Consider the following 11,984-nt stretch of genomic DNA (forward strand, 5'->3'; position numbering starts at 1 on the left):
CAGCGTGCTCGCCCAGCGGGCTCCCCCTGCCCCCTCTCCGTGTTCCCAATTCACCACCGGCCTCCCAGACGGAGGCTAAGCAACTCTCCCGAGATCTGCCCGCAAGCATCTATTAAGCGCCCACTGTATGCGAGGCCGTGACCCGAGCGCTGGCGACGCAATCAGCCCCTCCCCAAGGGACTCATACTCCTAACGCGGGGGGAGAAGGGGTCGGCCCGTAAATAGCCACAAACAAAACACGGACCGACCCAAAGGCGGGGAGCACCGGGCAATCTCCCCCAGGGCGCGGGGCTCAGCACACAGCCGGTGCTTAATCAGTGCTCGCTCCACACGCGGAGTAAACCTAGCCCCGCCCCCGCTGACAGAAGGGGAAGGGGGGGCCCAGGGAAGCGGCGTTGCTAGGAGAGGGAGAGCGGAGGCGCAGGCAGGACTCCCGTAGGAGGCGCCCCGGAACAACTAGACCGCTAGCGGACGGAAGCCGGAAACTAGCGCGCGAAGGCAACAGAAGCCGGAGGGCAGGAAGCGGCACCGAGGGCGCATGCGTGAGCGCCGGAAGTTGTGAGGAAGCGATAGGGCGCCATTTCCGGCAGGAAAGGCGGTTCAGGGGGGGAACGACCGAAGTTTTCTGACGGAGCGGATGGGGCAGAACGGGCAGAAGGCAACCCCGCAGCGCCTGGTGTCCGGGTCTAGGAATGGCTAGAAGTCGGCGGCAGGCCGCGGAGACGCTCGGCGTCGGACGTGACGTCACGGCGTCGGGTTTCTGGGGGCGGGCCGGAGGCCGCGGGGTCTCGGGGACGTGGGTGGGGCCAGGGAGGGAGGGTTTGGGCCCGGGGAAACCCTCACCTTCCTGTTTTTGATTACCCGCGATCCGTGAATGGATAAGTGAATGAGCGAGTTAACGAAACCATCGGTGACGTCATTATTAAAGCGCATGTAAAACGTCCAAGCCCGGCCCCAGCCACCTCACCAGTTCCGCCCTGGCCCAGTCCCTTATCGCCCAGGCTGCGCCTCTGTGAAGTGGGCGTGTCCTTGGGGACTCACCAGGCCGCGGGGCGGGGGAAGCTGCCCGGGATCCAGGGGACATAAAGTGGCGTCTGCTCCCGCGGGGCTCAGCCTTTACCTTTCCTGTCTGGGAAATGGGGCAATAATGAGAATGACCTCTGGTAGCTAGCGGGATGGGAGCGGTGTGGGCACAGCTGGAGGGTACTGAGAAGGGGGGATGGAGGGTGTGGGGCATTTTAGCTGGAGGTGATGCTGAGAAGGGGGATGGATGAAACCTTATGGAGGTGATGCTGAGAAGGGGGGAGGAGGGAGGAAGCACGCTGGGGTGGTTAGGGGGGGATGGGAGCTGAAGAGACTTAGCTGGGGGATGCTGAGAAGGGGGGATGGAGCGGTGTAGGGCATTAGCTGGAGGTGATGCTGAGAAGGGGGGGATGGAGCGGTGTAGGAAATTGCTGGAGGTGATGTGAAAGGGGGGGATGGACGAGAGGGCATAGCTGGAGTGGTGCTGAGAAGGGGGGGATTGGGGGTAGGGATTAGCTGGAGGTGATGCTGGAGAAGGGGGATTGGGAAAGTGTAGGAAGCACTTAGCTGGAGGTGATCTGAGAAGGGGGATGGGCGGTGTAGGAAAGCACTTAGCTGGAGGTGATCTAGAAGGGGTGGGAGCTGGGGCAAGCTGGAGGTGATACTGAGAAGGGGGGATGGGTGGTGTAAAGACCTTAGCTGGAGGGATGCTGGAAGGGGGTGGGGCGTGTGGAGCATTTAGCTGGAGGTGAATGAGAAGGGGGATGGAGCGTGTAGGGGCATGCTGGAGGTGATACTGAGAAGGGGGGTGGGGGAAGCACTTATGGGGTGATGCTGAGGGGGGGATGGGCGTTTGGAGCACTTAGCTGGGGGTGATCTGAGAAGGGGGATGGGAGCGGGAAAGGGGCCTAGCTGGAGGGATACTGAGAAGGGGGATGGAGCGGGTGAAGCATTTAGCTGGAGGTGATACTGGAGGAGGGGATGGGAGCGGGGGAAGCATAGCGGGGTGATACTGAGAGGAGGGGGATGGGACGGGGGTGGGGAAGCACTTAGCTGGAGGTGATCTGAGAAGGGGGATGGGAGTTATGGGCACTGCTGGAGGTGATGCTGAGAAGGGGGAGGAGCGGTGGGAAGCCAGTGGAGGTGATCTGGGGAAGGGGAGGAGCGGGTGGGCAATTTAGCTGGAGGTGATCTGAGAAGGGGGGAGGTGGGAAGGCCACATGGAGGGGATTGAGAAGGGGGATTGGGAAGGGGAAATTTAGCGGAGGTGATCTGAGGGGGATGGAGCGTGTAGGAAGCATTCTGAGGGAACCTGAGAAGGGGGATGGGAGCGGGTAGGAGCACTTAGCTGGGGTGATCTGAAAGGGGGGATGGGAGCGGTGTAGGAAGCACTTAGCTGGAGGTGATACTGAGAAGGGGGGATGGGAGCGGTGTACGGAGCACTTAGCTGGAGGTGATGCTGAGAAGGGGGGATGGGGGGTGTAGGAAGCATTGCTGGAGGGGGGATACTGGAGAAGGGGGGGGGGGGGGGAAGCACTTAGCTGGAGGGATCTGGAAGGGGATGGGGAGGGTTGGGGACTTGCTGGAGGTGATGCTGAGGGGGGATGGGGCTGTGTGGGAAGCACTTAGCTGGGGTGATCTGAGAAGGGGATGGAGCGTGAGGAATTTAGCTGGAGGTGATTAAGAAGGGGGATGGGAGCGTGTGGGGGACTTAGCTGGAGGTGATATGGAGAGGAGGGGGATGGGAGCGTAGGAAACCTTAGCTGGAGTGATCTGAGAGGGGGATGGGAGCGGGTAGAACTATGGAGGTGATGCTGAGAAGGGGGGATGGGGCGGGGGGACTTTAGCGGAGGTGATTGAGAAGGGGGATGGGGGGTGAAGCATTTAGCTGGAGGGATCTGAGAAGGGGGGATGGGAGCGGTGTGGGGCACTTAGTGGAGGGATACTGAGAGGGGGTGGGAGCGGGTGGAACCTTATGGAGGTGATTGAGAAGGGGAGGAGCGGTGTAGGAAGCACTTAGCTGGAGGTGATACTGAGAAGGGGGGGATGGGAGCGGGGTAGGAAGCCTTGGGGGGATACGGAAGGGGGGATGGGAGTGTGGAATTTTAGCTGGAGGTGAAATTAGAAGGGGGATGGGAGCGGTGGAGCACTTAGCTGGAGGGATCTGAGAAGGGGGATGGGAGCGTGGGGAACCAAAGCTGGGGTGATACTGAGAAGGGGATGGGGGGTGTTTAATTGCTGGAGGTGTGAGAAGGGGGGATGGGCGGGTAGGAAACCTTAGCTGGAGGTGATACTGAGAAGGGGGGATGGGAGCGGTGTAGGAAGCACTTAGCTGGAGGTGATGCTGAGAAGGGGGATGGAGCGGTAGGAAGCACTTAGCTGGAGGTGATCGAGAAGGGGGATGGAGCGGTAGTGGAAGCACTTTAGCTGGAGGTGATGCTGAGAAGGGGGATGGAGCGTGTCAGGGAAGCACTGAGCTGGAGGTGATGCTGAGAAGGGGGATGGAGCGTGTAGGAAGCACTTAGCGAGGTGAGCGAGAAGGGGATGGAGCGTGTGTAGAGCATAGCTGGAGGTGATGAGAAGGGGGATGAGCGGGAAGCACTTAGCTGGAGGTGATGCTGAGAGGAGGGGATGGAGCGGTGTAGGAAGCACTTAGCTGGAGGTGATACGATGGTGCGGTGTACAGAGCACTTAGCTGGAGGTGATACTGAGAAGGGGATGGGAGCGGTGTACGGAGCACTTAGCTGGAGGTGATGCTGAGAAGGGGGGATGGAGCGGTGTAGGGAAGCACTTAGCTGGAGGTGATGCTGAGAAGGGGGATGGAGCGGTGTAGGAAGCACTTAGCTGAGGTGATGCTGAGAAGGGGATGGAGGGTGTAGGGAGACTTCTAGCTGGAGGTGATGCTGAGAAGGGGGATGGAGCGGTGAGGGAAGCACTTAGCTGGAGGTGATGCTGAGAAGGGGGGATGGAGCGGTGTAGGAAGCACTTAGCTGGAGGTGATGCTGAGAAGGGGGGATGGAGCGGTGTAGGAAGCACTTAGCTGGAGGTGATGCTGAGAAGGGGGGATGGAGCGGTGTAGGAAGCACTTAGCTGGAGGTGATACTGAGAATGACCCCTGGTAACTGGGAGGACATTAGGAGGTGTCTATAGCACTAGGTTCCAGTTCCTCTCTCCGAGTATTAGGATGCACAGAGAAAACAGTCCCTGCCCTCTGAAGCTTACTCTCTAATGCAGCAGAAAGTGTGTACAAAAATACGGGATATGTCGGTTGGAGAATCCCCTGTTCTCATGGCGGGGGGGCTTGGACAAGCACGGAGGAAGTGGGACATCCAGGCCCCCGCGGGTCAGTCTGCAGTGAGGACACGCCCGTGGATGGGTCCCAGAGCCTCTGGGGGATCGGGTGCTGCCGTGGCATCAGCTCCTGGGCCTTGGTCCTCACCAGAACAGACTTTACTCCTCCCATGAGCTCCTAGATAATCAAGGAGACCTCAGCTGCTCCCAGTTTTCTCCTGCCCACCGGAAGAAAGGCCTTGGGAAGTTCATGAATCGGAGAGAAAATCATCATTTTTGTGCCCTGGTACAAAACGGGATAATAGCAGCGAAGATAATCGGACATCAGGTTTACAGAACACGTTGCATACAATCATGTTTGATGTCAAACCCTCACGGAGGTCCCCGGGCATGGGGAGGCTCACTGTAGGTTCTCTGAAGTCCCTCATAAAGTGGAGGATCCAGAGCTTGCTGGGCGTGGACAAGAGGAGCAAGAATTGTGTGTTTTATAATTGATTTGAGGTTTGCAAAGAGCTCCATGAATGCCTCCGGAGTGGGGGGGGGAGAGTTTGGTACAATGGAAAAAGCAAGAGACCTGGCAGCAGAGGCCTTAGGCCAGCGGGCCCTGAGTGTGCCGGGCACTGTGCCAAGTACTGGTGCAGAGAAGCCAGAGGCAGGCCCTGCCTTCCAGGAATCCAGAATCTAAAGGGGGAGAGTAGGACAAATGGGTAGAAACAAGGAAAAGACGGGCTGAATCGGAGATGATTCATAGAAGGGAAGGCTCTTGGGATTAGAGTCTGGCTGTGCCATCCACATGACCTTGGGCACCATTTTATAAATGAGAAAATTGGGGCTCACGTGAGGTGATTCTCAGCAGGAATCTGTACTCAAACACTCCTGACTCCCACGTTAGGCTCCACTACTTAACGCCATCTCCCTGCCACAGTTTATAGATTTTTCTTCCACTGCTTTAACTAACTTTACATAACCCCGATATCTTTTACTGTATACAAAAGATGACCCAGGTCTTAAAGAAAAATGATTCAAATTACCCTCATCCAGGGAAGCTAATTAAAGGTCAGAGTTTTGAGATTGAGGGAAGGGGCACGAGCCTCTCATCTGTGCCTATAATATTCTATTGTAAATTTTTAAAAATAATAATTCTCTAGGTGTTTTTTTTTTTTTTTGTCTGCCACAGTGAAAAATGCAGTTTACTTCTCCATTGGACTTGTTTCCTGACTGCACGGTGACGCTTCTCCTGTTTCGTAATGTAAAAAATGCTGGAGATTTAAGAAAAAAGGCCATGGAAGGTAACCTCAATGGGGCATTAATTAACGCTACCATGGTAAGTATATACTTTTAGACTGAATGAATAATTTATGTTACCCCCCCCCCATTTTATTGCAGTATGTGTTATAGAAGCAACTTTAAGGGTAGCCTAAAATTCTTCTAACTTTAGACACATTAGAAAGTGAATTCTTGGTCCCAAATATGCAATTAATTTATGAAAGGAAAACAAAAAGAAAGTTGCAACCCTAAAAGAGCATCTCTTTGAAAAAGGAAAGAAATTGACTTTTAAAGTGGCATTACCTTATCATATTAACATATGTAAATTTTTTAAATATTTCCATTCAAATAAAGTTTTATTAATTTTTGGCATCTCTGATGTGTTTTTAATTTTAATTTTTATAATTTTTATTGTCATCCTGAAGTCATAGGTCAGAGTCAGATTGGGAAGAGAAAAATGAACCCCCACTCTCTGAACCAGTATGGTAATGGGGGTAGGGGGATACACAGCCAGATTTTGCTGACTTTGTCCTTGGGAAGTTAATCAAACTATGACTTGGGAGTCAGGAGACTTGGGGACTCTGCCACTAACTCTGAGTAGACCCTTCTGGGCTTCTTATCTTCAGAATAAGAGGCTTCCCTTCCTTCCCCCCACTTCTCAGTTCAGAGGCTCAGGGCTTCTCAGGCAGAGGCAGGTCCTCAGCCTGTGTCCTTCCTCCTCTGTAGGTTCTCGACCCATTTCAGATCCTCATAGCAGCCAACAAAGCCGTCCATCTCCAGAAGCTTGGGAAAATGAAGACCAGGACTCTGTGCACGGAAATTATCTTCAACCTTTCCCCGAACAACAGTGTAAGGGCACTTTACTCACTGACTTCTGTAGGCCCTCATCCGCTTCCTTCCAAGTTGGAGATTGAGCCCACCCAGACCTGGTTAAAGGTTATGATCCGTTGAAATTACAAGGTCCCAGCAAATACATAGAAGGTGGAAGGGAGACCTGCAGGTCACGTCCAAGTCTGTTCCATTGCAGGCAGGCAGGCTGGGCCTCAACAGTAAAATAAACTGAATTATTAAACTGATGAGTTTGCTGTGCCCATAACACTGGTAGAAAAGTAAAGACAAGCCACAACTTTCAGTGTCATTTAACCATGCTGTTTTAAGTGGGAAAGACTCTTGTCCCTTGCACTAGGCAACAGTCTCCTTTCCCGCTGTCCAAGAATTGTTTACCTCACCGTTATTGTAAGTTCTTGTTCGTGGCAGCTTGGAAGACCTGATGGAGCCTTTTTTCTTTCATGACAGATTTCAGAGGCCTTGAAGAAGTTTGGCATCTCCGACAGTGACACTTCAGTTTTAATTGCTTGTGTCGAAGAAGGAGAAAAACAGATGAATCCAGAAGATCTGGTATCTCAGGTGGATGGTGATCAGGTTTCCCTCGACATACTTCCAGAAATAACAGATATCACCAAAGTTAAAAAGGTTTGAGGAATATGTGTTTTCAAATTGAAAGTGACGGGATGGAAAGAGTTTATTTTGTTATTTTTGGCTTGATCAGAAAGTTCGCCTCTGGGTCCTCTGGACCTGAGGGTGGAAACATATATTTCCTTAAGCTTTTTCAAGGCAATTTAACTTTGGGCAGCATCATGTAGAGAACTGTGGGGAAATCACTTGAGAAATTTTTCTAGATTCATTAGCCTTTGGAGAAATATCGACCACTGCCTATTTTCCATATTCTTTTCATTCTTGAAATATTTAACAGCTTCTTTAATAGAAAGTGATGACAATGAGTTTCTTTTGATTCTGTATGATTTAGTCATGCCAAATGTTAATCTGCCATATGTGATTTATTTTTACAGATATACAAATTAACTTCCAAAGAAGAAAAGATTGGGACGTTATTAGAGAGTATCATTTGCAGAATGGCAACTAAAGATGTTTTGTGAAATAAAAAAAAAAAAAAAAGAATCAAGAAATGTTTTTAGTATTATTTTATATTTTAAATATTTGTTTAAAATTTAAACACAAAATAGAAAAAGAAAAAGAGGAAAAAACTGTCATGTGACCTGCAGAACATAAGAGAGGATTCAAAATATATACACACACAGACACATACATACACAGTCATAGTACATGTGCATAAAACCATACATCTAAAACCATATAGATGTATTGTATTTTTTTTCCTCTTTTGATCTAATCTTTTTTAACTTTGAGATTAATGATTACTACCCCTACTTTTTTTTTCCTAATAAATTCTATTTCTGATCATTGTTATTGTGTTTGTATATATCTTTTGTTTCCTATCCCTGCTACTTTGCTTCTATCTGCTAGCCTGCCTTGTTATTATTTAACCTTTCCCTATTCTATGCATTCCTCCCTTGTCTTCTTCCCCTGCCCTTTTCTTTCCTTTTTGTTCTATTTCCATTATTCTACATACCTTATCCCACTTCTCTTATTCTACACACCCATCTACACCTTGCCTTCTCCTGTTCCCTCCGCCTTTTATTTGTTTATAAATTTTGAAAGTTTTATGTCTGTGTGTGTGTGTATGTATATACTAGTATCCTAGCTGTGTGTATGTGTGTGTATACATATATATCCTAGTATTCTAGCCTAGCAGTTTTGTATTATTTATGGAAGAAATCTGAAGAGCTTGGAATTTTCTGACCTATTTTGTCATCTACCCAGAATCCTCTCTCTTTGAGCATTATTTTAATGATAATTTTTTGTACTTTTACTTACAGAAATTATGACAGGTGAATTCTCCAGTAGAGTCTTCTCCTATCAATCTCTTTGAGGAGTGAAGTCTTTGCTAATTATACACTGTCCTTTCCTTCCAGCCTGGCAGGGGTTGGAGCAAGGGATGGTATTGAACCAGCTTCAGTCGGGAGGAGGTCTCCGTCAGGCACAGAAGCTGGAAGGGAGGCGGGCTGCTCTTGGAGTTGGGAAACCTGGGTCTGAATCCTGCCCCCAGCTCTAGGAGTTGTGTGAGGGAGTCAGGCAGTGCAGGGTTCAGTAACTTAACCAGAGTCACACAAGTAGTGAGTCAAGGTTTGAACTTAGGTCTTCCTGATTCCAAGACTAATATGTTAACTCCTAAAAAAACAAGTGGGGTGTTTTTGTGTGTATGGCAAAGCTTGTTTATTAAGCTTAGGGAAAGAAGAAATGGGGAGAGGAAATATGGGAATGGCAGCGATACTATTCTAAGACAAAATTATTTGACTTTCATTTTGGTTTGTTGGGAGAAAGATAAACAGAATAAGCTTTTGAGTAAAACATTGCTACTGACCAACTTTATTAGATTCTTGATTAATATCCCATATTGAAACTTCCCTAAATAATAACTATTTGAATCCAAAATTATGATCTGTAGAGTGTAGTTAAAATACCTAGAAACTAAATTCCCAAGATGTAAGATCCATGCTTACAAATTTTCTTACATCATGATTAATGATTCATGAGAAGCTTATTTCTCAGCATTCAAAGAAATGTTTTCATCTAGTTCTTTTGGTTGAATTTGGACAGTTTTATCCCAATTCAACATTTTGTTAATATTAAAAACCATCATTACATCTTTTTAAGATGTAAAAACACAAAATTGTGAAACAGTTTCAGAAAAACACAAGGAGATGTAGTCATTTTCTTCACTAAATCAATATTCCTTATCTTGTTTTGATTCTGAGAAACGAAGCCATTATATCATCATGCCAGGAAACCAGGTCTGCCAAGAATTGCCAGCTGCTGCTTGGCTCCTCCATTAGGACCAGAGGGTTTGACCTTCAGTAAGACAAAGAGTGGGGTGGGGGGGGCTTTCACAAGTGCAGGAACCCAGGAGAAGGCTCCAGATCCCTAGGAATAAGCCAGTCAGCATCAGGCTGATGCGGAGGACCACAGGCACTGAGAAAAAGTAGGGTGTGAGAAATTGTGTTCCTGCTCTAGGCAGTTATTGATCCAGATGTTCTCCCTTATGCTTCTTTTCTCTTTAATCTGGGGGAGGGACCTCTTCTAAAGTGCTTGTTTTTGTTACCATATACAAGTAACTTAACATTTCAGGGCCTCAGTTTTCTCTTCTGTAGAATGAGTATTCTGGTGCTGTCTGCCTTGAAAGGGAAAAAGATTTTCCAGATCTCAAAAAACTGTATAGAAATCTGAGCTGTCATTGTCTTTATTATAAGGAATTTTATACACTGCCACCCACCTCTACATACACACACACACCATGCATTTCTGTATCGATGACGTCCTTCTCTAGAGCTGAGTAGGAAGGAGACAGTTTGGAACTTAAAAAACACCTTAAAACTTAAAGAAAATAATTTTTTTAATCATGTTTCTTCATCTGTAAAATAGGAATATCAATACTTTGCAGGAGCTACTTCGCTAATTTAGGAGACTCAAATGCAGAAAGTCTATGAAGCACTTTGTACATTTTAAAGCAATTAGTATCATTATCCAAGGTCCCACAAGAGACGTGCAGCAGAGCCTGTGTTCAAATGCAGGCCCTCACAGTGACTCCCGGATGTAAATGTAAAAACCAAAAAACAATGACCCTAAATGCTATGATATGGTAAAGAACAAGCTGGTCCCAAAGAAACACTATGAGAAGTCCCATGCTTTTGCAGAAGTAGGGGTCTCTGGGTATAAAACACTGTAAATGTCTTTTGGGAAGGGGGTAAATATTCGATTTGGCTATGTTTTTCTCTTAATTTAAAAAAAAATATGCTCAAAGAATGTGAATAATTTTCAGATAAAGAAATTAAAGCCATTTCTAGTCATATGAAAAATTGCTAAATCACTGTTGATCAGAGATGTGCAAATTAAGACAACTCAGATACTACTACACACTTCTCAGATTGGCTAAGATAACAGGAAAAGATGATAGATGTTGGAAGGATGTGGGAAAAGTGGTTCACTTATACATTGTTGGTGGAGTTGTGAACTGATCCAACCATTCTCAAGAACAATTTGGAACTATGCCCAAAGGGTTTTCAAACTGTGCATACCCAACAATGTCTCCACTGCGCTTATATCCCAAAGAAATCATAAAAAAGAGAAAAGGACCCACATGTGCAAAAATGTCTGTGGCAGCCCTTTTTTGTAGTGCCAAGAAACTGGAAACTGAATGGATGCCCATCAGATGGAAAATGGCTGAATAAGTTATGATATATGAAAGTAATGGAATATTATTGTTCTGTAAGAAATGATCAGCGGGATGATTTCAGAGAATCTGGAGTCTTACATGAACTGATGCTGAGTGAAGTGAGTAGAACCAAGAAAATAACAATGCTAGATCAATTCTGATGGATGTGGCTCTTTTTAACAAATTTTGTTTGGTCCAATTCCAATAGACTTGGGATGGAAAGTGCCATTTGCATCCAGAGAGAGGACTGTGGAGATTGAATGTGGATCACAGCATAGTATTTTCACCTTTTTATTGTTGCTTGCTTTTTTCCTCAATTTTTTCCCATATTGATCTGATTTTTCTTGTGCAGGATGATAATTGTGGAAATATTTATAGAAGAACTGTATATGTTTAACATACATTGGATTACTTGCTGACTAGGGGATGGGGTAGGGGGGATGAGAGGGAGAAAATTTTAGAATGCAAGATTTTGCAAAGTGAATGTTGAAAACTGCATGGAATCTAAAAAAAATATTTTGCTGAGGCAATTGGAATTAAGTGATTTGCCCAAGGTCACATAGCTAGGAAGCGTTAAGTATCTGAAGTAACATTTGAACTCAGGTCCTCCTGAATTTGGGACTTGTTCTTTATCCACTGCGCCACCTAGCTGCCCCCCAAACTATTATTTTTTTTAAAGTATTTTAAGGATTCTCTGAGACAAAGAAAAGATTGGGTGGGGATCAAGGTAATATAAAAGTAAAACAATTAAAAACGTATTTAGAAAGCAAGGAAATTTAAAGTAATATGGGGATGGAGAGACAACATGTGAGACTTGCAAAGAGTTGGTTTGTTTTTGTCTTTGGAGTAAGTGCCACTTAGATCAGGCTTTAAGCACTAAGGTGATGACAGATGTTTAACACCTGGCTCTCCAAAGCTTAAAAAAAAGTACTTTGGAACACACTTTTAAGTTTAGTGAAGAGCATTAACATTTTCTCTGCCTCCTTTAAAAATCAAGACAAGTACAAAACAACAAATCAAGCCCTGCCTTACTAGTTAGCGATTTCTGAGGAATAAATCCTCACTGAAAATGTCATTTCTCAGCCTTTACAAACCCCCTAGCTCTCTTCTAAGTAAAGGTCACGCAGCACCCGCCACCCTGTCTCATTTGTCCCCTTAGCTCTAGGCTCATCACAAGCCTGAAGAATCCTCACTGTACCCAACCCAATGCTCTCATCCCTTATATGATCAAGCTTGAGGTCTCCTGTGTATAAGGATTCACAGCAAACAGTTA

The 11,984-nt window shown here is 46.9% G+C and overlaps 1 protein-coding gene and 1 long non-coding RNA gene across 4 annotated transcripts; both read left to right on the plus strand.

The window, feature by feature from the left end:
• Positions 1–2,362: 2,362 nt before the first annotated feature.
• On the plus strand, positions 2,363–3,864 carry LOC116421239. Of its 2 annotated transcripts, none has more exons than XR_004231542.1 (3): positions 2,363–2,476; positions 3,311–3,361; positions 3,636–3,864. It is a non-coding gene; the product is annotated as an uncharacterized LOC116421239 (long non-coding RNA). The 2 variants fall into 2 exon arrangements; XR_004231541.1 differs by lacking the exon at positions 2,363–2,476 and adding an exon at positions 3,022–3,049.
• A 68-nt stretch (positions 3,865–3,932) lies between these two features.
• Positions 3,933–7,536, plus strand: TPRKB (TP53RK binding protein). Of its 2 annotated transcripts, none has more exons than XM_031949680.1 (5): positions 3,933–4,815; positions 5,492–5,638; positions 6,307–6,429; positions 6,877–7,053; positions 7,431–7,536. In XM_031949680.1, the coding sequence occupies exons 2-5, from the start codon at positions 5,498–5,500 to the stop codon at positions 7,515–7,517; spliced, it is 528 nt and encodes a 175-aa protein (XP_031805540.1). In that variant the 5' UTR covers positions 3,933–4,815; positions 5,492–5,497; the 3' UTR covers positions 7,518–7,536. The 2 variants fall into 2 exon arrangements, with proteins under 2 accessions (XP_031805540.1, XP_023351358.1); XM_023495590.2 differs by having other exon boundaries at positions 3,933–4,792.
• Positions 7,537–11,984: the final 4,448 nt, after the last annotated feature.

The sequence above is a fragment of the Sarcophilus harrisii genome, chromosome 2, assembly GCF_902635505.1.
Source record: "Sarcophilus harrisii chromosome 2, mSarHar1.11, whole genome shotgun sequence".
Classification (NCBI taxonomy): Eukaryota; Metazoa; Chordata; class Mammalia; order Dasyuromorphia; family Dasyuridae; genus Sarcophilus; species Sarcophilus harrisii.